Raw genomic sequence first — 25,233 nt, 5'->3', positions numbered from 1 at the left:
AGGAGGCCATCTGGTGTGTTCTGTGGTGAAATTGGTCCTCCTGGGAGCAGATACGGCGGAGGTGGAGGAATTGGGAATACGGGATGGCATTTTTGCAAGAGGTATGGTGGGAAGAGGTGTAATCCAGGTAGCTGTGGGAGTCGGTGGGTTTGGAAAAAATGTCAGTGTCAAGTCGGTCGTCATTAATGGAGATGGAGAGGTCCAGGAAGGGGAGGGAGGTGTCAGAGATGGTCCAGGTAAATTTAAGATCAGGGTTATGTGTGACAAAAAAATCAGATAAAAGCCATGGAAGGATGGAATTGGGTGCTGAGTCCTAGAGGCTGCAGGGTTCCCAAGTGGAAAATGAGATGTTGTTCTTTGAGCTTGTGCTGAGGCTCTTTGGAGCACTGCAGCAGGCCTGAGACCGATATGTTGGTGTGGGAACACAGTGATGTGTCAACCTGGAGGTAAATGGGCTCCTTCTGCAATTGCTTGGAATGAGCCATGGGAGCGTAAGGAGGTGTGGACCAGGTTGTACCAAGGGATTTAGTCCCTGTAGAATACTGATAAAGGAGTTAAGGGGGAAGGGAATGTGTGTCTGTGGTGGCATCTAGTTGGATGTGACAGAAATAACAACTTACAATCCTTTGGATGCCGGAGACTGGTGGATTGTCACTTAACACTCCACCAGTCTCCGGCATCCAAACGATTGTAAGTTGCTGTGTTCCCACACCAAAATATCGGTCTCAGGCCTACTGCAGTGCTCCAGAGAGCCTCAGCACAAGCTCAAAGAACAACATCTCATTTTCCACTAGGGAACCCTGCAGCCTCTAGGACTCAGAGCCCGATTCCACCCTTCCATGGCTTTTATCAGACTTTTTTATGTCAGGTGACAGATGTCGTGGTGGGAGAGCATTTTGGTGACAGTGATCGCAACTCCAACCTCTCCTATACTTATGGAGAAGGATAAGAGCCGACAGTATGGGAAAGTATTTAATTGGGAGAGGGGGAATTATAATGCTATTAGGTAGGAACTGTGGAGCATAACTTGGGAACAGATGTTCTGAGAGAAATGCACAACAAATGTGGAGGTTGTTTAGGGAGCACTTGCTGATAGTGCTGGATAGGTTTGTCCGACTGGGGTAAGGAAGGAATGCTAAGTTGAATGAACCTTGGGCGACAAGGGATGTGGAACATCTAGTCAAGGCAAAGAAGGAAGCTTACTTAAGGTTGAGGAGATAAGAATCAGACAGGGCTCTAGATGGTTACAAGGTAGCCAGGAAGGAATTGAACAATGGACTTAGGAGAGCTATTAAGGGGGAATGAAAAAGCCTTGGCAGGTAGGATTAAGGAAAACCCCATGGCGTTCTACACTTATGAGAGGAACAAGAGGATGGCCAGAGTGAGGGTCAGGCTGATCAGGGACAGTGGAGGAAACTTGTGCCTGGAGTCTGAAGAGGTAGGGGTGGTCCTTAATGAATATTTTACTTCAGTATTCACTACTAACAGGGACCTTGTCATTTGTGAGGACAGTGTGAAACAGACCGATTTGAAAGTCCCCTGGGCCAGACTGGATGTAGAGTTGAGTGTGGTGCTGGAAAAGCACAGGTCAGGCAGCATCTGAGGAGCAGGAAAATTGATGTTTCCAGCAAAAGCCCTTCATCCTGATTTTCCTGCTCCTCAGATGCTGCCTGACCTGCTGTGCTTCTCCAGCACCACACTCTACTCCAATCTCCAGCATCTGCAGTCCTCACTTGCCCAGACAGGATGTACCCAAGGTTACTACAGGTGGCAATTTCTATGCCTTTGGCGATAATCTTTGCATCCTCACTGTCCATTGGAGTAGTACTAGATGAATGGAAGGTGGCAAATGTTATTCATTGATCAAGAAGGGGAAAAGGGATAATCTTGGGAATTAGAGACCAGTCAGTCTTCGTCAGTGGTGGGCAAATTATTGGAGAGGATTCTGAGAGACAGAATTTATGAGCATTTGGAAAAGGTTAGTTTGATTAGAGATAGTCAGCATGGCTTTGTGAGGGGCAGGTCATGCCTCACAGACCTTATTGAATTCTTTGAGGATGTGACAAAACACATTGATGAAGGTAGAGCAGTAGATGTGATGTACATGGATTTTAGCAAGGTGTTTGATAAGGTTTCCCACGGTAGGTTCATTTAGAAAGTAAGGAGGTATGGTATACAGGGAAATTTGGCTGTCTAGATACAGAACTGGTTGGCCCAAAGAAGACAGAGGGTGGTGGTAGATGGAAAGTATTCAGCCTGAGTCCAGTGACCAGTGGTGTTCTGCAGGAATCTGTTCTAGGACCTCAGCTCATTGTGATGTTTTATAACTGACTTGGATGAGGAAGTGGAAGGGTGGGTTGATAAGTTAACCGATGACACGAAGATTGGTGGACAATGTGGAGAGCTGTTGTAAGTTGCAACGGGACATTGACAGGATGCAAAGCTGTGTTGAGAAGTGGCAGATGGAGTTCAACTTGGAAAGGAGTGAAGTGATTCATCTTGGAAGGTCGATTTTGAAAGCAGATTACAGGGTTAAAGGCAGGATTCAGTGTGGAGCAACAAAGGGATCTTGGGTCCACGTCCATAGATCGCTCAAGGTTGCCACCCAAGTTGAGAGGGTTGTTAAGAAGGTGTATGGTGTGTTGGCTTTCATTAACAGAAGGACTGAGTTTAAGAGTCGTGTAGTATGCTGCAGCTCTATAAAGCCTTGGTTAGACCACACTTTGAATATTGTGTTCAGTTCTGGTTGCCTCATTATAGGAAGGATGTGGAAGCTTTAGAGAGAGTGCAGAGGAGGTTAACCAGGATGCTTCCTGGACTGGAGGGCATGTCTTGTGAAGAAAGGTTGAGGGAGCTAGGGCTTTTCTCATTGGAGCGAAGGCGGCTGTGAGGTGACATGATAGAGGTGTACAAGATGATGAGAGAAATAGATAAAGTGGATAGCTAGAGACATTTTCCCAATGTAGAAATGGCTATCATGAGGGTCATAATTTTATGGTGACTGGAGGAAGGTTTAGGGGAAATGTCAGAGGCAGTTTCTTTGCACAGAGAGTGGTGGGTGTATGGAATTCTCTGCCAACAGCAGTAGAAAAGTCAGATACATTAGGGACACTTAAGCGACTCTTGGATAAGTGCTTCTTGGATAGAAGATAATAAAATGAAGGGTACATAGGTTTGTTTGATCTTAGAGTAGGATAAAAGGTTGGCACAACATCAAGGGCCGAAGGGCCTGTACAGTTCAATGTTCTAGCTACCCCACTCCTGATCCTATTATTACATGGGATGCTTTTAACACAGTCACCAATTCCTCCCACCCCAATTTTTAAAATTACACTGGTATAGTAGTACAGGTAGTTCTCCTTTTACGTCGTAGTTGCATTCCAGTTAAACCTCGCTTAATAGAAATAATGGGGTCTACAGGAAAATTGGGGTTGGGGCAGACTGGCAAAAAGTATCACTCACGATCGCTCAAAAATCACCCAAAAGTCTAATGCAATGTATAGCGCAGCCTGAATGAAGCTTGAAATCATAGTTATTAATGAAACAAAAGTAAATTTAACACAGCACAGTTAAAAAATGTAAGAAAACTGCTCTCTGTTCAGTAGCTCTCACAGAAAGCTGCTCTGTCAGCAGCTGATATCGGCACATGTGCAGGATGGCACAAAGACTGGCGCTGACATTGCACATGCGCATAGCGGCGCAAACACCAGTGCACGTGCAGAACGAAGCACGAAGATTTTGGCGCAGACATCGGTGCAAGTGTGGAACGATGCGCACAAATCGCGCTGCTGAAATGTGCATTATCCCAGAACTATCCCAGTACTATCTTTGGACTAGTACTCCAGAGATCCAGACGAATGTTCTAAGGGCACGGGTTCAAAACTAATCACTGCAACTGGTGGGATTTGAATTGAATCAGTAAGATCTGAAATCAAACGATAGTACCAAAGCTGGTGACTGTAACACTATCATCAAATTGTTGTTGAAAAACACATCTGGTTCATTAATGTCCTTTAAGGAGGGAAATCTGCCATCCTTTCATGGTCTAGCCTACTTGTGACTGCTAACCGCCTTATAACATAGCCTGAGAACATCAACGGCAATTTAAGATTAGCAACAAATCCTAGCCTTGTCAGCATTGCCCACACTGCAAAGAACGAAGAAAAAAAGTCAAGACATTAAATACTTGTCACTGAAATATTTTAAATTCCAATTTTAGAAAAAAAATGACATCATAGCTCCTCAGCTGTTATGTTGTGGCAATGTAATTTGAATTGAAATTATGACTGTACTTGTTAGACACCATCATTCTGAAAGGCAAATTAAGCCAAATTTGTATGATATCACTGCACGTGTTTATTAAAAATTCAATGCCTTTGAAATAACCTCAATAAATCCCTTCATATGAATCATGAAGCAACTAGTTATGCAAAACGACTACACTGAATTCGAAAGCATTCAAATTTAGTTCCTTCTTTGAAAACTGAATTGTTTTGAGGTAGACAGCAATGTAACAGGTTGCTTCAACTAAACCTTTCCTATTTGATGTAGCCTTTGACAAATTTCATAACCATCCCCATAGAATAGCAAGACATCTTGACACTTGGACTGACCCATAACCTCTTAAAAGGAAAACCCAAGTCCTCAGTAGTCTTTATTTTGACTGGCTAGGAGCTAGTTTACAACATTCAATATTGTTACAACCACAGGTGGTAGGCATTTAAGGTTATTTAATTTGGAAATATTTATTTTCCCAAAACATTAGACCAAGGTTTCCTCAGACAATTGTTTGGTTAGTCAAAAGTCTGACTTCTACTTTTAAATTGGCTTCTGGCTTTAGCTATAATGCAAAGGAAACCTTCCCAATAGGTTTCCATGTGAAGAGTTAACTTCCTTTTTGGGTCTTAGGGGAAACTTTAAAGTTTTCAATTTCAAGTTTTAAATTGGTTCCCTTTTGCAGAGTTTGGGCTTACATTGGACACATTCGTCCAAGTTTATAGAACCGTCAAGTTAAAAAGTCTGTTTTTGTTTTTTTCTTCCTAGCAGTTAATTAAACATCAACACAAACGATTGCAAATGAGTGAGACAACTAATTGCCACAACTAGCTGGCAGTGGGCTGAATCTTCCTATAGGACACCAAAAGAGAGAACAAAAATAGCCCAATTCTGTAAGGGCATTCCAAGATGCTGGCACAGAAAGCTGCAGTAATCAAGCACCAGCAGCACCCCTCTCTCTTGCTTTCTCCAAAGATTGAAGTTTGCCGCCTACTTACTTCCTCCACCTTGCATTTCATTTCGTAGGAGTTGCCAGGTGGAAAATGGGTCAGAACCCTGGAGCCATCAATTCCTTCCCAAAAGAATGTGTGGTGCTGTCAAGATTGGCAACATCAAAGAGGGAAAAATAAGCAAGTGTTACTCAACATGACAAAAAAATTGAAGCAGGTGTGTTTTCAAATTCAAACTCTGTGTCAAGATAATCAAAGTACAATAAATCCAAACAATAAAACAGGAACAACGTTGGTACGCAGCACCGGAAATATTGGCTCATGGCATACAGTATTTATGAACATTCCAATTCTTGTTACAAAACAAATCCTCCAATGACCTCAATACAGTTGCTTTTAGACAAACATCAACATTTCCAATGTAGGAACTCTTCTAATTGAGGAACTGATTGAATACTAAGCAACTGATCCATGCAGATGAAGAAGATCCCATAGACGGTGATATTATCAGTAACCTAGTTTGTTCTTAAATTTGTTTCTTCATTCAACTCGATTACAAACTGATCTGCAACACTTTTCCCTTTGTCCCACATCCTTTACAAACTCACCTAACAAAACTCTATCGATCTTAACTGTGAAACCTCCAACAGACCCCCACCATTGGAGGTTTTCAGCGAGAGCAAGTTCCAGATTTCCATTACCCATTATGTTGAAGAAATGATTCTCAATTTCACATCCAAATGACTTACCATTAATTTTTTAAGGTTATGTACCTTTTGTAGTGGACTCTTCCACCTGTGGGAACAGTTTCCCCATTTGAACCCATCAAACCATGTAAACATATAAAAGAATATATGCAAAGTTTGTGTGACCTGATCTCCTAATTTCATGTTCTATTAAATATAACTGATCTCATTATCCTACGCGAGGAGATTAAATTGACCATTTTCTGATAGTAACCACCATTCAGATATCCCTGCGTAACACACATTGGGGACAGTAACACAGACAAAATTCAGTTTTAGTGCAATGCCTCCTACTGAAAAAAACTGCAGATGCTCAGCAATCTGCCTCACAATAAAGGAATGATTACTTGAGTTAAGTAAATATTGAGCATGCATAGCACCAATGGCAAATACAGAGACAAAGCCTTCAAAGATGATCAAAGAAGAGATAAGAATTTGGTGAAGAAATCCCTAGATGACGCCTTTTGTATTTTGTACACGAATCAAACTCTAAGAAAGAGCATGTATAGCAGACAACTTTAATACTGGTACAAAACAGTTTCAGTTTCACACCAGCATTAAAGTGATCATGTAATTTCGTGAAGTGGTGGAGCCGGTGTTGGACGAGGATGGAAAAAGTTAAAAATCACACAACACCAGTTTATAATCCAACAGATTTATTTAGAAGCACTAGCTTTCGGAGCGCTGCTCCTTAATCAGGTAATTGTGGAGCACAAGACTTCACAATCACCCGATGAAGGAGCAGCGCTCCGAAAGCTAGTGCTTCCAAATAAACCTGTTGGACTATAACCTGGCGTTGTGTGATTTTTAACCATGTAAATTCAGACAAGGACCAACCTGATGTGAAGGAGAATGGAACTCCCAGGAATCAGTTGTTGCAGGGGAGTATGGTTGGTGAAAGTCTCACACTACTTTAAGTAAAAAGCAAAACTTTGTTGATGCTGTAAAATCGGGAGTCTAAAAGATAAGAAATTCTGGAAAACTTAAATCAGTCAGGGAGCATCTATTCAAGAAATGGACAGGTTAATGTTTCAATTGAGTGGTCAAACATGTTTTGTTAAATTTGAACCTGTACTGCAGTTTAGGCATAAAACGTCTACCAATGCAGTCACATAACCATCATATTTATCTAGCACTAAATGGAATCAGAATGTAAATCAGTAGGATAAGCTTCCAAATACTACCACATTATGCTGGTTAATTAGGTACTTGCATTCAATGTTCAGCTGATATGAAGTTCAATTCAGATCTCTATCAGCATACAAGAAATTAAACTGAGATAGTTTCAACTCATTTCTGGTGAGTTTTCTGCATGAAAACTTACAAAGTATAGACACAAGTGACACGGAGCCAGTCGCACTCAAAACTAAAACAAAGAACTGCAGAAGCTGGAGGTCTGAAACAAAAAAATATAAATTGCTGGAGAAACTCAGCAGGTCTGGCAGCATCTGTAGGAGCAAGGCAGAGTTAACCTTTTGAGTCCAATGACTCTACATTATAACTCAACATTAATTCTGCCTTTTTCCCATAAATGGCGCCATACCTATTGAGTTTCTTCAGCAATTTCTGCACTCAAAAAGCTATTTTTGAGGAAAACAAGTATCATGCTAGTGCTATAAGGATTTTATTCTGGTGCTCACTTCAGCAACCTTCCATCTCTTGAAATGATGGTTCGTGCCTGGTATTGGTTAGAAACCCCCTCTGGACTGGTAGTCTCTGCCAGATTTGCTGCAGAAGAAGATGGCAGTTAGACTCTGTTTGCTCTGGGTCCCCATCCTGTTCTGTTCAGTTTTACATTTCTGTTTGCCTCTTCTAATGTCCCTCCAAATAGTCCACTTACAGAAGTCATGGTCATCAGCAACTGTCTTCTAACGTATGTTGATGTCTGGTACTTTCATACTTTCCTTGTAATGAGGCATGGACATCCAGCAGGTCATCACCTAGTGACCAGCTCACTGAACAAATTGTCTTTGGGTATGTGGCCAGCATTCATCCATGGCTGAGACAGCATAGACATAGAAAAATACAGCGCAGTACAGGCCCTTTGGCCCTCGATATTGCGCTGATCCAAGCTCACCTAACCTACACTAGTCCACTATCCTCCATATACCTATCCAATGCCCGTTTAAATGCCCATAAAGAGGGAGAGTCCACCACTGCTACTGGCAGGGCATTCCATGAACTCACGACTCGCTGAGTAAAGAATCTACCCCTAACATCTGTCCTATACCTACCACCCCTTAATTTAAAGCTATGCCCCCTTGTAATAGCTGACTCCATACGAGACAGAGTTCTTGTGTATGTTTAAACTGAGATAGATTCTTGATCAGTTGGAGAATCAAGCGCTACAGGGAAAGGGGCAAGGAAGTGGAATGAGGACTGTTGGATCAGCCAAGTATCAAGGAATGTTGGACCAGCAGGCTCGAGTGGCTGGAAGGTATGCTCCTGGCTCTATTTCTTATAGTCTTAATACATTCTCCTAGAAACAGAGATTGTTGAAGACGGTTAAGGGAATAGGTTTCCTCAATGTAAAGGTTGTTGTTTATGAAAACATCCAGACGAGAGATATTTCATTGTAAATCTGCAAAAACTTTTAATGGAAGACTGAGAAAATCTTGGTAGCGTGAGTGCTCGTGGGAAAAAAAGCATCGCAGCTTATGAGACTGGAACAGTTAAATGAAACATGCAGATCTGGTAGTGAAGGAAAATTACCTCAAGTTTTGAATAACTAGAACGTTTTTAGATTGATTCACTCATGGAACATGGGTGTTGCTGGCTAGCTGGCATTTATTGCCTGTCCATTGTTGCCCTGTGAGAAGGTGGGAGTCAGCTGCCTTTCTGAGCCATTGCAGCCCATGGACAGTAAGGAGACCCACAATGCTATTAGGGAGGGAATTCCAGGATTTTGACCCAGTGACAGTAAAGAAGAATGACACATTTCTAAATCAGGATGGTGACTGGCTTGGAGACACTTGCAGGTGGTGGTGTTCTGATGTATCTGCTGTCCTGCTATAGTTACTGGGGTTATCCCTACTCCCCTTTTTGAACAAGGGAACCACATTTGCTATCCTCCAATCTTCTGGCACTACCTCCTGTAGACAACGAGGACATAAACATTAAGGCCAATGGCTCTGCAATCTCCTCCCTTGCTTCCCTGAGAATCCTAGGATAAATGCCATCAGGCCCAGGGGACTTTTCTATTTTCACCCTTTCCAGAATTTTCAACACCTCTTCCCTACATACCTCAAAGCCATTCATTCTACTTAATTGTGACTCAGTATTCACATTGACAATAATGTCCTGTTCCTGATTGAATACTGATGAAAAGTATTCATTCAGTGTCTCCCCACTCTCTTCAGCCTCCACACGCAACTTCCCACTACTATCCTTGACTGGACCTATTCCTACCCTAGTCATTCTTTTATTCCTGACATACCTATAGAAAGCCTTTGGGTTTTCCCTAATCTACCAACTAAGGACTTTTCATGTCCCCTCCTTGCTGCTCTTAGCTCTCTCTTCAGATCCTTCCTGGCTACCTTATAACTCTCAATCACCCCAATTGAACCTTTACGCCTCATCTTTACATAGGCCACCCTCTTCTCTTTAACAAGGGATTTCAATTCCTTATTAAACCACGGCTCACACAACCCTTTCCTCCCTGACAGGTACATACTTATCAAGGACACTCAATCTTCTCTTTAACAAGGGATTTCAATTCCTTATTAAACCACGGCTCACACAACCCTTTCCTCACTGACAGGTATATACTTATCAAGGACACTCAATAGTTGCTCCTTGAACAAGCTACACATATCAATTGCGCTCTTCCCTTGAAGCCTACTTTCCCAAGCCACGCATCCTAAGTCGTGTCTCACCTCATCATAATTTCCCTGCCCCCAGTTATAAATCTTGCCCTGCAGTGCACACTTATCCCTCTCCATCACTAGAGTAAAAGTCACCGAATTGTGGTCACTGTCCCCAAAGTGCTCACCTACCTCCAATTCTAACACCTGGCCTGGTTTGTTACCCAGAACCAAATCCAGTATGGCCTCACCTCTTGTTGGCCTGTCTACATATTGTGTCAGAAAAACCTCCTGCACACATTGGACAAACACCGACCCATCTAACGAACTCGAGCTATAGCTTTCCCAGTCAATATCTGGAAAGTTAAAGACCCCATAACATTATTGACTTCTTAACAGAATTAGGATTTTCCAGAATCCATGGGGTTAGTGGCCTTGTTCAGGTTCGAGAGACTGGATTTAAGGAAAAGTAGATTGTGAATCTGGCTTTTGATGTCCTTTAATGTGTTCTGTTGCCCAATGCTACCTTCCTATCAGTGAAAAGTAACTATATGCCATTTAAATAATGTGAGATGCTTGGATTATCTGAGCTATCCTCCTTGTATTTCATCCAGGGAGCTGAAAACTATCTAACCATTCAAAGTTTGTGCGAAGATTTGTAGCTCGGGTGCTCGTTGTTGTGGTTCTGTTCGCCGAGCTGGAAGTTTTTGTTGCAAACGTTTCGTCCCCTGGCTAGGTGAAGCGCTTCTTTGATGTTTCCTCCGGTGTTTATAATGGTCTGTCCCTGCCGCTTCCGGTTGTCAGTTTCAGCTGTCCGCTGTAGTGGTTGGTATATTGGGTCCAGGTCGATGTGTTTGTTGATGGAGTTTGTGGATGAATGCCATGCCTCTAGGAATTCCCTGGCTGTTCTCTGTCTGGCTTGCCCTATGATAGTAGTGTTGTCCCAGTCCAATGCAGGGAGAGCATGGAGGAGAAACATAAAAGAAAAACTAATAAGTTCAAGGCTGAAAGCTGAATCTGAGCTCAAGGATATTAGAGTCATAGAGTTATACAGCATAGAAACAGACCCTTCGGTCTAACTCGTCCATATAATATAGAACCTAGAACAGTACAGCCAATGATGTTGCACCGAACACAATGCCAAATTAAACTAATTCCCTCTGCCTGCCCTTGGTCCATATCCCTCCATTCCTTGCATATTCATGTGCCGATGTAAAAGTTTCTTAAATGCCCTATCTGCCTCCACCACCACCTCTAACAGTGCATTCCAGACTCCTACCACTCTCTGGCTCAGTGGTTAGCACTGCTGCCTCACAGCACCAAGGATCTGGGTTTGATTCCAGCCTCGGGTGACTGTCTGACTGGAGTTTGCACATTCTCCCCGTGTCTGCGTGACTTTCCTCTGGGTGCTCTGGTTTCCTCCTACAATCCAAAGATGTGCAGGTTAGGGCAATTAGCCGTACTAAATTGCCCATTGTGTTCAGGGATGTGTAAGTTAGGTGCATTAGTCTGAGGTAAATGTAGAATAATAGGGTCTGGGTGGGTTACTCTTTGGAGGGTCAGATTGGACTTGTTGGGCCAAATGGCCTGTTTGCACACTGTTAAGGATTTTATGATTCTATCTCCTTTGAGCTTTCCCCCTCTCACCTTGAATGCATGCCCCCTAGTTTTAGGCATTTAATTCGACTGGGACAACACTACTATCGTAGGGCAAGCCAGACAGAGAACAGCTAGGGAATTCCTAGAGGCATGGCATTCATCCACAAACTCCATCAACAAACACATCGACCTGGACCCAATATACCAACCACTACAGCGGACAGCTGAAACTGACAACCGGAAGCGGCAGGGACAGACCACTATAAACACCGGAGGAAACATCAAAGAAGCGCTTCGCAGGAGGCTCCCAAGCACTGATGATGTCGCCTAGCCAGGGGACGAAACGTTTGCAACAAAAACTTCCAGCTCGGCGAACAGAACCACAACAACTATCTAACCATGGTAACCTAAACAAGTCTAATAAGCACAATATTCATGATCTTAAAACTGTTGACACTTGCACAGTAGTAGACAATTTCCACTCAGGTCTAAATTGCAAGGCAGTCAGTTGATAAGAATATCTGAACGTTTGCAACAAGGAGTAAGTCATTGTACTGACTGTACCACCAGCCTCTGTTATACTTCTATCGTTGACAATCCCTGACCACTTTCAAGTATTTTTAATACGCATTTTGAAAAATTGTGATCAGTAACTTGGGCCTTCTGCTGTGCACACCACCAGAACTGAGCAACTTACCGGGAATTCATTCACCAGGTTCCAGCTGAGCTTTTGAGTGAGAAAGCGTGTAATACCACATCCCTGCATAATCTGTGGCAGCTGAGCAGAGTATCCAAATGTATCTGGCAACCAGAACTATTTAAAAAGATAATGAGAGAGAAATGATGAGTGTTTTATTCCTGGTAACATTCTTCAGCCCTACAAAAAACCCAGAGTGCAATTGGTGCTGATATTGAGCTATGAAGGTCCCCAACTTGTGTAGGTGTAAGGGTGGCACTAAAATAGGCCATGTCCAAAAATATCAGAACCAAACAGCTCTTGTGTTTGTTACCCAATAGATATCAGCAGGAGGCCAAGTGCCAATGGCCTTTTTATGAGTTGAAGCTTTATGCATTTTGAGGATGAAGCATTCTCAGAGGCAACAATTAAACAGAATCACATGGGAACCAAGAGATTTACAGCCACGTGGGCAGGCTACCACAGGGCCAACAAGAATTATCCTGGCATGAGAATCCCACTGTACACGCTGGAGTATTACAGTACTGTGTCCCAAAAATAGCTTATTACCCAGGGGCAGTCATGTGTTTGATGGCTGGGACAGAAACGTTACAGCAGATCCCATCAGACAGAAGTGATGTCTATAAAATCTAACCACTGCCTGAACTGTCAAAGACCCTTGAAAAGCTAAGGCTTAAGGTGACAAAAAACTTAATATATACGTGTAGTTTATAACTAAAAGATGCAAAATCTGCTCCATTTACTACTCTGTAAACTTTATATAATCACTCAAAATAAAAGAACTTTACACAGATAAAGTAATTGCAGAGACAAAGTATTTTTGGATAGGTGTAGTGCTAGATAAGTACAACACTCCAAAATTAAAGACCAAATAAGACATAGCTTGGTATGCTAAATCTCCAACCTTAATTTTATAAATCAATGTGGCTGTATCATTTCACACATTCAGACACAATTGTTCAAAAATTTTGCCTAGTTTGATTGCCAATTAATGAGCCCTATTGCTTAAATTAATGCTTAAAATATGATAACCTAAATTATCACAGTTGCCAAAATAGAGACTGCTGCCTTAGGTGATAAGGGAAGAAATGCATGTTGACAGTGGTAACAAAATGCTTTATTCAAGTAAGAATGAAAAAGGTACTGGAATGATAATGAAGACATTTTGCACTTACGTTATTCCATGTGTTAATTTAGAGTACATGGTAACTCAGTAAAACACATTAGCAGAAGTATAAATACCCTCATACATTGTAAAAATACATGCAGAACAAGTAGTTCAAGAAAAATGGCTAAAGGTGCCAATTATAACAGAAGAGTCACTGAGGAACAAATCACAACTATTGTGCAGCAGAGAAAGACAGAATAGTTGATATTAAGCATGTAAACAAAAGCTCACATTGTAAACATGAGGAGCTTGTTGCCCAGTAAGCTGCTTCCTCAGAAAATCTCCTCCAATTCTTAGAGAAGACTTGATTTTACTACAAAACATTATGGTTTTTTTATGATGAAAGTAGAATTTGCCTGATTACTCGGAGATCAGCAAACACAGATTTCAAGTTGGTTGTCAGGATGATTTTATAATTGTACTTAGTATCTTAAAGCATTGCAATGTCATCTTATGTCCGATCTGAGAGAGTGGTTTTAGAAATCACGTGGGAGGAAAGAATTACTCACAGATTAGGGCATGGGGTGGCTGTACAAGTAAATGAGTTACCATTCAAACCACAAGTGTTCGGATAAGTAAGTTGGCGCAGCTAATTAAGAGAGACCCCTGGAATTTCATTTAAAAGGGCTATGTGGTCCTTACTGAAATGAATCTTATATTATGCAGTTTGTACGCAGGATAAAATGAACAGTTACAATATTAACAGTGTTAAACCATTTTACATAGAAAATCCCTTTTGATGATTCACTTTATTCTGTAACTATGCAGGAATCACTTTCTAACAAAGGCCTTATTGCTATTCCAAACACTCACCTCACAGCATTGCTTCCCAAACTCTTGCTGGAAGAACCTTTGACCCTGGAGGAATTGTCGCACCATGGATTCACCAGAAGGGAGATTTCCATCCTGCAAAACCTGTACATTAGTGCACCCTACTGGCTGAATTTGTTACTACTTCATAATCTAAATAAAGCAGAAATACAACCAACACCAACAAAATAGGAACAGTCACATAGATTAAACACTTGTTCAACAAATATACCTGTTCATTTCTTTATGACTGTAGAAATTTGGGGACTAATGCTGAATTGGTGATCAAAATGTAGGTAGTAGGTTCCATCTGATCGCCAATCCATTCTGTCATCAAAGATGATCAGTTACACACCAATCACATTCTCTCAGGTTCTCACACATTAGCTGCTAAATTGTTCATCCATGCCTTTGTTACTGCCAGACATGACTATTCCAGTGTTGCTCTGGCTCGCCTCACTCCTTCCCATCTTTACAATGCCCCCAATCTCTCAACCCTGCAAAATCTCCGTACTCCTCCAATTCTAACCTCTCGTACAAACCTTACTTTCAACATTCCATTGGTAACCAAGCATTCAGCTGCTGAAGGCTCTAAACTCTGGAATTCCCTTCCTCAACCTCTCTGGCTCGCTCTTGCTCTTTGTCCTGCTGTAATTCAGGCCTCAAGATCCACTCTGTCCCAGGCCATTCAATATTCCTCTTAATCACCTGTCCCTCTAGCTTTTTGCATGACTTCATGTCAATGGCTATCCTATTCCAGTCTTGTGAAGCACTTCAGGACATTTTGCTACATTGGAGGCCTTCTATGAATTCAAGTTGCTGCTACAGTTCCAAAATATTGGCACGTATGCAGATCTGGAGGTCCATTGTGAAGGATGAGATTTCTAAATACGTGGAACTGGAAATAGAGCAAAGTCAGCATGGTTTCATCAGGGGTAGGTCACGACTGACAAATCTACTAGAATTCTTTGAGGAAGTAACGAGCATGTTAGACCAAGGACAGCCAATAGATGTTATCCATCTGGACTTCAAGAAAGTCTTTCACAGGGCGCTGCACAGGAAGCTATTCAGTAAGATAAGGGCCCATGGTTTTAGAGGGAAGATACTAGCATGGATAGAAGCTTGGCTGTCTGGCAGAAAGCAGGGAGTGGGGATAAAAGGGCCCTTCTCAGGATTGCAGCCAGTGACAAGTGGTGTTCCACAGGGCTCAATGTTGGGACCACAACTTATTACTTTATACATTAACGATCTAGATGAAGTAATGGTGGGCATTCTGGCTAAGTTTGCAGATGATACAAAGATAGGTAGAGGCACAGATAGCACTGTGGAGGCGAAGAGGGCTGCAGAAGGATTTGAACAGGTTCGGAGAGTGGGCAGATAGAGTACAACATGGGAAAGTGCAAGGTCATGCACTTTGGTAGGAATAATAGAGGTAGGGACTATTTCCTAAATGGGAAAAAAATTCAGAAGCCTGAAGTGCAAAGAGATTTGGAGTTCTAGTCCAGGATTCTCAAGGTAAACTTGCAAGTTGAGTCAGTAGTTAGGAAGGCAAATGCAATGTTGGCATTTATTTTGAAAGGATTTGAATAAAAAAGCAGGGATGGACTTCTGAGGCTCTATAAGGCTCTGGTCAGACTATATTTGGAGTATTGTGCAGAGTTTTGGGCCTCATATCACAAGAATGTACTGGCCCTGGAAGGTGTTCTGAGGAAATTCACAAGAATGGTTCCAGGAATGAAAAGATTAACATATGAGGAACGTTTGAGGACTCTGGCTTTATTTTCGATGGGGTTTAGAAGGACGAAGGTGGGGGGGGGGGGGGGAAATCTAATTGTAACTTACAGAATATTGAATAGCTTGGACAGAGTAGATGTTGGGAAGATGTTTCCATTGGTAGGAGAGATTAGGACCTGGGGGCACAGCCTTAGAATAAATGAAAGACCTTTTAGAATGAAGATCAGGAGAAACGTCTTCTGCCAGAGAGTGGTGAGTCTGTGGTCATTGAGTATATTTAAGATGGAGATAAATAGGTTCTTGATTGTCAAGGAGATCAAGGGTAACTGGAAGAAAGCCAGAGAATGGGGATGAAAAACCTATCAGCCATGATTAAATGGCAGAGCAGACTCAAAGGGCTGAATGGCCTAATTTCTGCTCCTATCTCTTATGGTCTAACAGTCTGCTGCTAAGTGACAGAATTCACGTTAGCACCGAAGGTTCCCAGCCATACAAAACAACACTATCAGTCGCCATCAGCCACAATCTTATTAAATGCTACAGCAGGCCCAAGAGGCGAAATGTTGATTCTTCATCTTCCTCACATGTAGACATGCTCAGTCTAATAAGGGGAGGTGCTATTCTTTTTTAATTCAAGGGATGAAGGTGTCATTGCCAAGGCCATCATTTATTGCCTGCCCCTAACAGCCCTCGAGAAGGTGGTGCTGAGCCACCTTCTTGAACCACTGCAACTTGTGGTACAGCCAGAGTACACTTAGTGATTGAGTTCCACGATTTTACTTCAGCAACTGTAAAGAAACGCCGATATAATTTCAAGCCAAGAGGTTGTGTATTGGAAGGGAATTTAAAGCTGATGGTGCTCCTGTTAATTTTCTGCATTTGCTCTCCCAAATGGTAGAGGTTGCTGTTTAGAAGGTGTTATCAAAACTGCCTTGATAAGCAGTTGCAGTACATCTTGTAAATCAATGTGCCAATGCCGGAGGGACTGAGTGTTTCAAGGTGATGGTACGAGTGACAATAAAGCAGGTGCCCTTGTCACTGTCTAGTTTATTCAATTTTGTTGGAGTGCCACTCAGCCTAGAAAATATTCTACTACACTTCTGCTTTGGAGATAGTAGCCAGGATTTGAGTGAGTTCACAGAATACCTAAAGTGTGGAAACAGGTCATTTGGTCCAACAAGTCCGCACCGACTCTCCCAAGAGAAACCCACCCAAACCCATTCCCCTACCCTATTGCTCTACATTTCATCTGACTAATGCACCTAACTTACACATCTCTGAAACTATGGGCAATTTAGTATGGGCAACTCACCTAACCTGCACATCTTTGGACTGTGGGAGGAAACCAGAGCACCTGGATGAAACCTATGCAGACACAGGGAGAACATGCAAACTCCACACAGACAGTAACCCAAAGTTGGAATCGAACCCGGTCCCTGGTGCTGTGAGGCAGCAGTGCTAACTACTGAGTCACTGTGCCACAAAGAGGTGGTCATTTAAACATTCTAGCCTCTGACCTGATCTTGTAAAGACAGCATTTACCTGAAATAAAAGTAGAAAATGCTGGAGCAACTCAGCAAGTCTGGCAGCATCTGTGGAAGGAAAGAAAGTTAACATTTCAAGTCCAATAGGACTCTTCTTCTGAAATGAATCATATTAGACTCAGAACACCAATTCTATTTTTCTCTCTCCACTGATGTTGCCAAATTGGCTGAATTTGTCCAGCACTTTCCAATATTACTTGAGATTTTCCGCATCTGCAGTATTTTCTTCTTACTTCTTCAGTTACTTCATTGGTACACTTTAGTTGCTGATTAACATTAATCTTCGGGTTGTTAGGTAGGAGTGTCAGCAATGATAACGTGAATAGCAGGTGGTTAGATTCTTTCTTCAATGTGATTAATGATTGGTATATATGTGGCACATATGTCACTTGCCACTTATCAAAGCCCAAATGCTGTTGAGCTCTTGCTTTGTGCAAGCACAGGATGTTTCAACATCTGAGCAGTCACAAATGGAACCAGATTCTGTGCATTTATTAGTTAACAGCCCCCTTCTGACTTTGTGATGAGGAAAAGATCATTGATGAGGCAGATGAAGATAGTTGATCCTAGGACATTACCCTGACGAACAAAGTTCTTATGGTATAGTGGTAGTGTCCCTAGCTCTGAGTCAGGAGACTCAGGTTGAAGTCCCACCTGCTCAAAAGCGTGTCATATCATTTCTGAACAGGTCGATTAGAAAATATCTACCCTGAGGAATTCCTGTAGCAATATCTCAAAACAGAGATGATTGGCCTCCAACAATCTTTTCAGCTAGGTACGGTATCACACAATGAACACTTTTTCACCACTGATTTTTTTCGACTCCAATTTTATTAGGACTCCTTGATGCCACAGTCAGTCAAATCTTCTCTTCATCTCAGGCAGTTCCTTGGGATTGAGGATGGCTTTCTTCCACTTTGGAGTTGTTGGTCTTGAGGTAACCAAACAGTTCACTGCAGGATCCATACGGTTTTCATTTACTCCTTTTGCTGTTTATGCTTAACCTCCACCAGGGCATGCTGGAGACATTCGAATTGTTTGCCACCTTTGCAAAAGCTTCTCCAGTTTAGTCAGTCTTGGGCTACAGTAGGCAGTGATATTGCATTTTTTCAGGAAGGCCTTGAAGACGTCCCTTAAATATTACCTTCGCCTTCTCATTAGAAAGCTAAGAACTGAGAGCTTGCTTTGGAAGTCAGGCATGCAGACAATGTGGCCTGATGGAAGGAGGACAGGTAATACGCAGACCGGTATTCCAGGAGTTTGATACCAGGTTTGATCTTTGTCACCATGCACTTTGTCCTTCAGACATCCAAAGGCAGAGCTAGTACATTGGACTGGATGTTGACTATCATTGTAGATATTGATGTAAGCACAAAAGATTTAAGACAGTGTAATAAACAAATATCTATCTATAAATGAAAATGTTGTTGCCTTTATTTCAGTTCCTTATTTTAGGCAAATGGCTTTCAAAAAAATTCTGCTAATCTCGGATCCATAAATAATTTATTTTCTTGCCGCATCAATAATGAAACTGGTGAATGTACTAAGTGAATATAAGAAGCCAATTCCTACCTCCCTTTCACAAACCCTCTCTGCCTAAACTGAAACTACCTATATTTGGCTCAGATGGAGGTTCCTACCCACTACAGGGGCATACATTTTGGCTTACAAGGGCCTAGAAACACAATTGAAAGGATTTAGGATAAATAGTGTTAGTAACTGCCAGCTGCTAGACCTCTTGGTATTGTACAAAAAACACAACCAGAGGAACTCCACCTCCAAACATATTATCTATTACCTATAGCGGTTTAAATCTTTAGTGATGAAGCTGTTGCTATGTCATAGTCAAGTTGCTCTCAGTGTTATTATGATTGGTGACAATTTCAGAGTTCCCTTGATGCAGGAGTCATTCCTCTGGTATGGAAAAGTATACGTGTCACTTCACTTTTTAACAAGGGAAAAATAAAGAGGAAAACTAGAGAATTACAGGCCAGTTAGCCTAACATTTGTGGTAGGGAATTTTTTTGAGTCTATAATCAAGGATGGTGTAACTGACACCTGGAAAGTTTCCAGTTAATCAGGAGAGCCAGCATGACAGACAGGTCATGTTTGATACACCCCACTGAATCTTTTTAAGAGGCGACTAAGGTAGTGGTCAGGGCAATGTCAATGGATGTTGTTTATATGGACGTCCTGAAGCAAAGTTCCACACAAGGGCTTGTTAACTAAGATACAAGCCTACAGAACCAAGGACGAATTACAAACATGGCTGGAAAGTTGGTTGAGTGGCAAGTGACAGGAAATAGAGACAATGGGTAGTTGGTCAAATTGGCAGAATGTGACCCATGGTATCCCACAAGGGTCGGTGTTAAGGCGTTAATTACTCAAATTATTGTCAATTTGAATCATGACATGATGAGTCTTACATCCAAATTTGCTGATGCCACAAAGATAGGCGCTATTGTAGATGAGAGCATAAAACTACATAGTCTCACCAGTATCCCTAAGTGAATGGGAAATAACTGTAGCAGGTAGATTTCAATATATCCATTTTGGACCATAAAATGAAACATCAAGAGACTTTCTAGATGCTATCAAGTGAAATACAGTGGTTGCCCAGAGGCTTGGGTTCAGATGCACTAGAGGACTGGAATACAAGGATGCATAATGTTATGCTGGAGTTATACAAAACTCTGTTAGACTCCACTTGGAACACAGAGCAGATCTGCGCCTTAGGAAGATACCTTAGGAAGGATATATTGGCCTACGAGGGAGTTCAATGAAATGAATTGAATTAGCTTTGTTGTCACATGTACTCACATGAGTGCAGTAAAAAGTTCATAAGTCACCACGTACATTGCTACCTTAGATACAAACGTACCTAGATACAGCTTTTTCAGTGACAAGATCTTAGAAAATAGAGAAATAAAAATGATACCTGGACTTCAGGGGTAAGTTCTGAGGTCAGATTACACAAATTAGGCCAACTTTCTTGAGAATTTAGAAAGTTAAGGGGTGATCTGATCAAAGTCTTCAAGAAATTAACAGGAAAAGGCAGAGTAGATAAAGATAAACATTTTCCACTGGTTGGGGATTCTAGAACTAGGCAGCATAGTTTGAGAATAAGGTCCAGACCATTCAGCAGAGATGTTGAGAAGGATGGAACTCTTCCAAAATTGAGAGGGTACAGTCGCTAATTTTAAATCCAAGATGGATAATTTTTTGTTAAGCAAAGGTATTAAAGGATATGAGCCAAAGGCTAGTGTATGGAGTTAGGCCATAGATCATCAATGATCTCTTTAAATTGCTGAAGGGTGACTCTCAAAGTATGAGAATTGATTCGTTACCCAGTGACTCTCTGTAGTTAATAGTCGAGAAAGCAGACTGGTAGAATGGTTTGTCTTCCAGATGTTTAGCTTAAAGCCCATTTGCACTTGCAAGCATTGTCTGTGTATTGCAGTCCACAGGTTAGAGGGATTTTGCCTCTGGATTGGAGGTGACACAGGTTGAACAGTTTTCATGTTGCTGTGCAGGAGATAGAGGAATGTGACAAGTTTCTATTGGCTGTCAGATTTGAGGAGAATGCTCCATAATCCTGCCTAACAGATTCCAAGGCCTATGCAAGATCAAGAAAGGCTATGTATCATGGTTGCTGCTGCTCTCTGCATTTTTCCTGGACTTGTCATGCTGTGAAGATCATGTCCATTGTGCTTCTTGATGGACAGAATCTTCACTGTGCCTTCAGTAGAAGCTCTTCCATCACTGGTAGGAGGATCTTTGCAATGACTTTACTTGTGGCAACAGTGGGAGACCTCTCTTTAGAGGCAGCCCTAGTTACACTCCCTTCAACCCTCTTCCATCAGACAGAAGATACAAAAGTTTGATAACACACACCAGAAGCAGGCCTGCTCCGTAACCCAATGGCCCACAATCCTGACTTCTCCCAGCTGATCCTGGAGATGGGAACTGAGGTGCTCAACCCGCAGGCAAAGATCACACAACAAGACTGTGAAGACTTGGCAAAAGCTGCCTTACGTGATCTCAACTGCAAAGTGGAACTTCAAGGGTTTGGGACAGGGCAGAAAGCTGGGAATTCCTGTTAACTACCATCTTGGGATAAGTTGGAGCTGGAAAGCACATCTCATGTTTCATTGCACATTTCTGGATTTAAGAACAGCTTCTTCCCCGCTATTATCAAACTTATGAAAGGACATCTCATATTAGAGTTGATTTTTCTCTGTATCTTCTCTGTAAACAGAATACTACATATTGCATTATATTCTATTACCCGATGCACTTACCTAAGAATGATTTGTCTAATTAGCATGCAAAGCAGTACTTTTCACAATACTTTGGCACGTGTGACAATAACAATAAATCCAATCAATAAGACAATCACAATTATGGCACCTTAGAGATCAGCCTACCATGGTCTTCTTCTTCCAGAAGAGGGAAGTGAGGTCCTGTATGTGTTCCAAGACTGCTCCCCCACCATATTTTAGTATTGTGGTAAGCATTCTGCGTGCAATGGTGGCCTTGTTGGTTGTCATCAGTTGGGAGGTCTTTTCAACCTCTGATCAGGTGAGACCTGTCCATAGATGGTGACAAGTATCATAATGTGGGATGCGTATTAGGGGCTCACAATGAAACTGAGTTGAAAGATAAATGGGAGGGATGTGAGGCTGGGGCGGGGGGGGGGGGTAAGGTAGCTGGGAATGCCATAAGTAGATGAAGGTGGGGTGTGATGGTGATAGGTCAGAGAGGAGGGTGGAGTGGATAGGTGCCTCTCTGCCACTCCAAACTCTCACTCTCACAATGCGCAGCCCATCGAGAGAACTGGCCCTCACCCTTAAAAATTTCTCCTTCAAATCATCCTACTTCCTTCAGACCAAAAGGATAGGCATGGGCAGTCGCATGGGCCCCAGTTATGCCTGCCTCTTTGTCAGGTATGTGGAATTGTCTATCTTCCGCAACTACAGCAGCACCATTCCCCACCTTTTCCTCCACTACATCAATGACTGTATCGGCACCACCTCGTGCTTCCACAAGGAGGTTGAACAGTTCATCAACTTCACAAACACCTTCCACCCTGACCTCAAGTTCACCAGGACCATCTTGGACATCTCCATCTCCATTTCTGGTGACCGACTCAACACGGACATCTATTACAAACCCACTAACTTTCACAACTACCTGGACTACACCTCCTCCCACTCTGCGTCCTGCAAAAACTCTATTCCTTCTTCCAATTCCTCCACCGCATCTGCTCCCAGGAGAACCAATTCTACCACAGAACACCCAGATGGCCTCCTTCTTCATGGACTGCAATTTCCCATTGAATGTGGTCAACGATACCCTCCAATGCATCTCTTCTACTCGACGCACCTCTGCCCTTGAACCCCACCCCACCACTGCAATAATGACAGAACCGCCCCCACCGGTCCTCAGCTTCCACTCCACTAACCTCCAGATACAACGCATCATCCTCTACCATTTCTGCCACCAGACACAGACCCTACCACCAGGGATATAGTTCCCTCCGCAATCCTATCCAGAGAGACCATTCTTTCCGTGACTGTCTTGTTGGGCCCCACCAACCCACCCTCCACACCCGGCAACTTCCCTTGCCACTGCAAGAGCAGCAAAACCTGCGCCCACACCTACCCCCTCACCTCCATCCAAGGCCCCAAAGGATCCTTCCACATCTGAGAGTGATTTACCTGTACTTCTGCACACATCAACAACTGCATCCATTGCACCCAATGTGGTCTCCTCTACATTGGGGGAGACAGGATGCCAACTTGCAGAATGTTTGAGAGAACATCTCTGGATCAATCAATTCCACAGCCCTGTTGCCAAACTCTTCAACTCCCCCTCCCTCTCCGCCAAGGACATATAAGTCCTTGGCCTCCTCCACTGCCAAACTCTGGCCAGCCGAAGCCTAGAGGAAGAACGCCTCATCTTCCACGTTAGGACCCTTCAGCCACACAGAATCAATGTTGATTTCACCAGTTTCTTCATTTCCCCTGCCTCCACCTTACCCAGATCTTTATGTCAGCTACCCTCCCCCAAGCCCAGCCCAGCCCCCTCCCATTTATCTCTCACCCCCCCTTCCTCACCATTCCTGATGAAGAGCTTATGCTCGAAACATTGACTCGCCATGGATGATGATGCAGTCAAACAGGTGTCAATGTCTGCAACGAGCATTGCCATAAGGTCTTGTATTTATCACGCTAACAAAATAGGGTGTGCGTTCTGATCAGGCCATTCTCTAGGCACCATGTCAGGAGGACAGCACATTGAAGTTTGCCTTCCCTGCCAATCAAACCTTTCCAGAGGGTTGTGTCCCTCTCAAGGCTGGCATTGAAATCACCAAGAAGAATTAGCTTGTCTCCCTTTGGGACACAGATAACAAGCGCTCAGGGCTGGAGAAAAATTCTTCTTGGCCTCATCCATTGCTTCCACGCTCGAGGCGTATGCTCTGATGACTCTGGTGTACTGCTCCTGTGTTAAGGTGAGCCAACAGGCCATGGGGCATTGGGTTATTCCATGAGGGCTCAGCCAAGTTTGTTCTTGATGGTGCGACCACGCTCATGGAGTCCATGGTCTTCCTCAGGTTTACCCATCCAGCAGCTATATTCACCTTGTGCTTTGAGCTGACCTTCTCCTATACACTATGATTCTTTCAGAGCAGTGATGGCAATATCATAGTGTGAGAGTTCCTGAGTGAGGATGGCAATGTGACGTTCAGTTGCTGCTGGGGCTGTCCATGAGGAGCCTGATGTTCCCAAACTTTTTGAGGGGGTGGAAGATGCTTATGCATTTTTGTTTGAATGTGGAGTGTCAGTTGCACAGACTCTCATACAGTTCTGGCAGGGCAAGGTCTTTGTCAACTGGCCCAGGTAGCCAAAATGTATGGAGCCCAGGCATTGACAGGGACTAACACCATAACCCACATCCCATTTCTAGAAGCCGACAGTACTTGCTTACTTGAGGGTCAGTATCAAAAGGAAGAGGGTAATCGGCCCCAATAAAATCAGCAAAGACTCATTTCTGCCACAGCAGCACATTTCACAAATGGCCAATCAGATTCTTTCTACGCCAATGCCAGTTTTGATTCAAGTTCTGGGTCTCCCTCTTCCACTGCCTTTTTGTGATCAGGACAAACCTGGGTAATTTTTCACACTGTCAGACATATGCTAGTGCTGTAGTTTTATTGGATAACAGTGAAGTTAATTCGAAAGCACAAGTCTTCAGTACTGCAGCTGGGATACTTTTGGGGTCCATAGTCTTTGCTGTATCCAGTGCGCACTCACTATTTTTCAGCCTTATTGTGATATTACATAAAGTAAATCAAATTGGCTGAAGGTTGGTTCTTGTGATGGTAGGGATAACAACACTGTTTTGTGAAAGGGAAATCAGGTGTAACCAATGTATTGGACTCCTTTGAAGTAGTAATTTTCGCTTGTATCAAACTGGAATCAGTAACTGCATGTTTCAGAAGGCCATTTACAAGGTACCGCATCAGAGATTATTGCAGAACGTGGGAAGTCAGAGAGAAAGTGTACATGTGTGTGGGCATGTGCGTGTGTAGGGTACATATTGGATAGACGATAGTTAGCTAATAGGAAATGAGGAATAGTCATAAATGAATCACATTGTTTGGCAAAATCTATCGAGTGGCGTATTACAAGGATCATTTCTGGGGCCTCAATTTACAATTGTAGAGTTATAGAGATGTACAGCATGGAAACAGACCCTTTGGTCCAACCCGTCCATGCTAACCAGATATCCCAACCCAATCTAGTCCCATCTGCTAGCACCTGGCCCATATCCCTCCAAACCCTTCCTATTCATATACCCATCCAAATGCCTCTTAAATGTTGCAATTGTACCAGCCTCCACCA

The 25,233-nt window shown here is 42.8% G+C and overlaps 1 protein-coding gene across 3 annotated transcripts in view; it reads right to left on the bottom strand.

Moving 5' to 3' along the window:
- man2c1 (mannosidase, alpha, class 2C, member 1) overlaps positions 1 to 25,233 on the bottom strand; it is a 128,813-nt gene that overhangs the window by 76,284 nt on the left and 27,296 nt on the right. For all 3 annotated transcript variants that reach the window (XM_043680530.1, XM_043680528.1, XM_043680529.1), the window contains 3 exons: positions 14,052 to 14,144; positions 12,071 to 12,187; positions 5,274 to 5,369 (listed from right to left, as the gene is read on the bottom strand). In XM_043680530.1, the coding sequence (XP_043536465.1) occupies positions 5,274 to 5,369; positions 12,071 to 12,187; positions 14,052 to 14,144 (306 nt within the window). The remainder of the gene's footprint in view (positions 1 to 5,273; positions 5,370 to 12,070; positions 12,188 to 14,051; positions 14,145 to 25,233) is intronic.

This window comes from Chiloscyllium plagiosum, chromosome 40 (assembly GCF_004010195.1).
Source record: "Chiloscyllium plagiosum isolate BGI_BamShark_2017 chromosome 40, ASM401019v2, whole genome shotgun sequence".
In the NCBI taxonomy this organism is placed as follows: domain Eukaryota; kingdom Metazoa; phylum Chordata; class Chondrichthyes; order Orectolobiformes; family Hemiscylliidae; genus Chiloscyllium; species Chiloscyllium plagiosum.
Note: the sequence above shows the minus strand (reverse complement) of the source record. Positions and strands in the feature narration are given on the sequence as shown.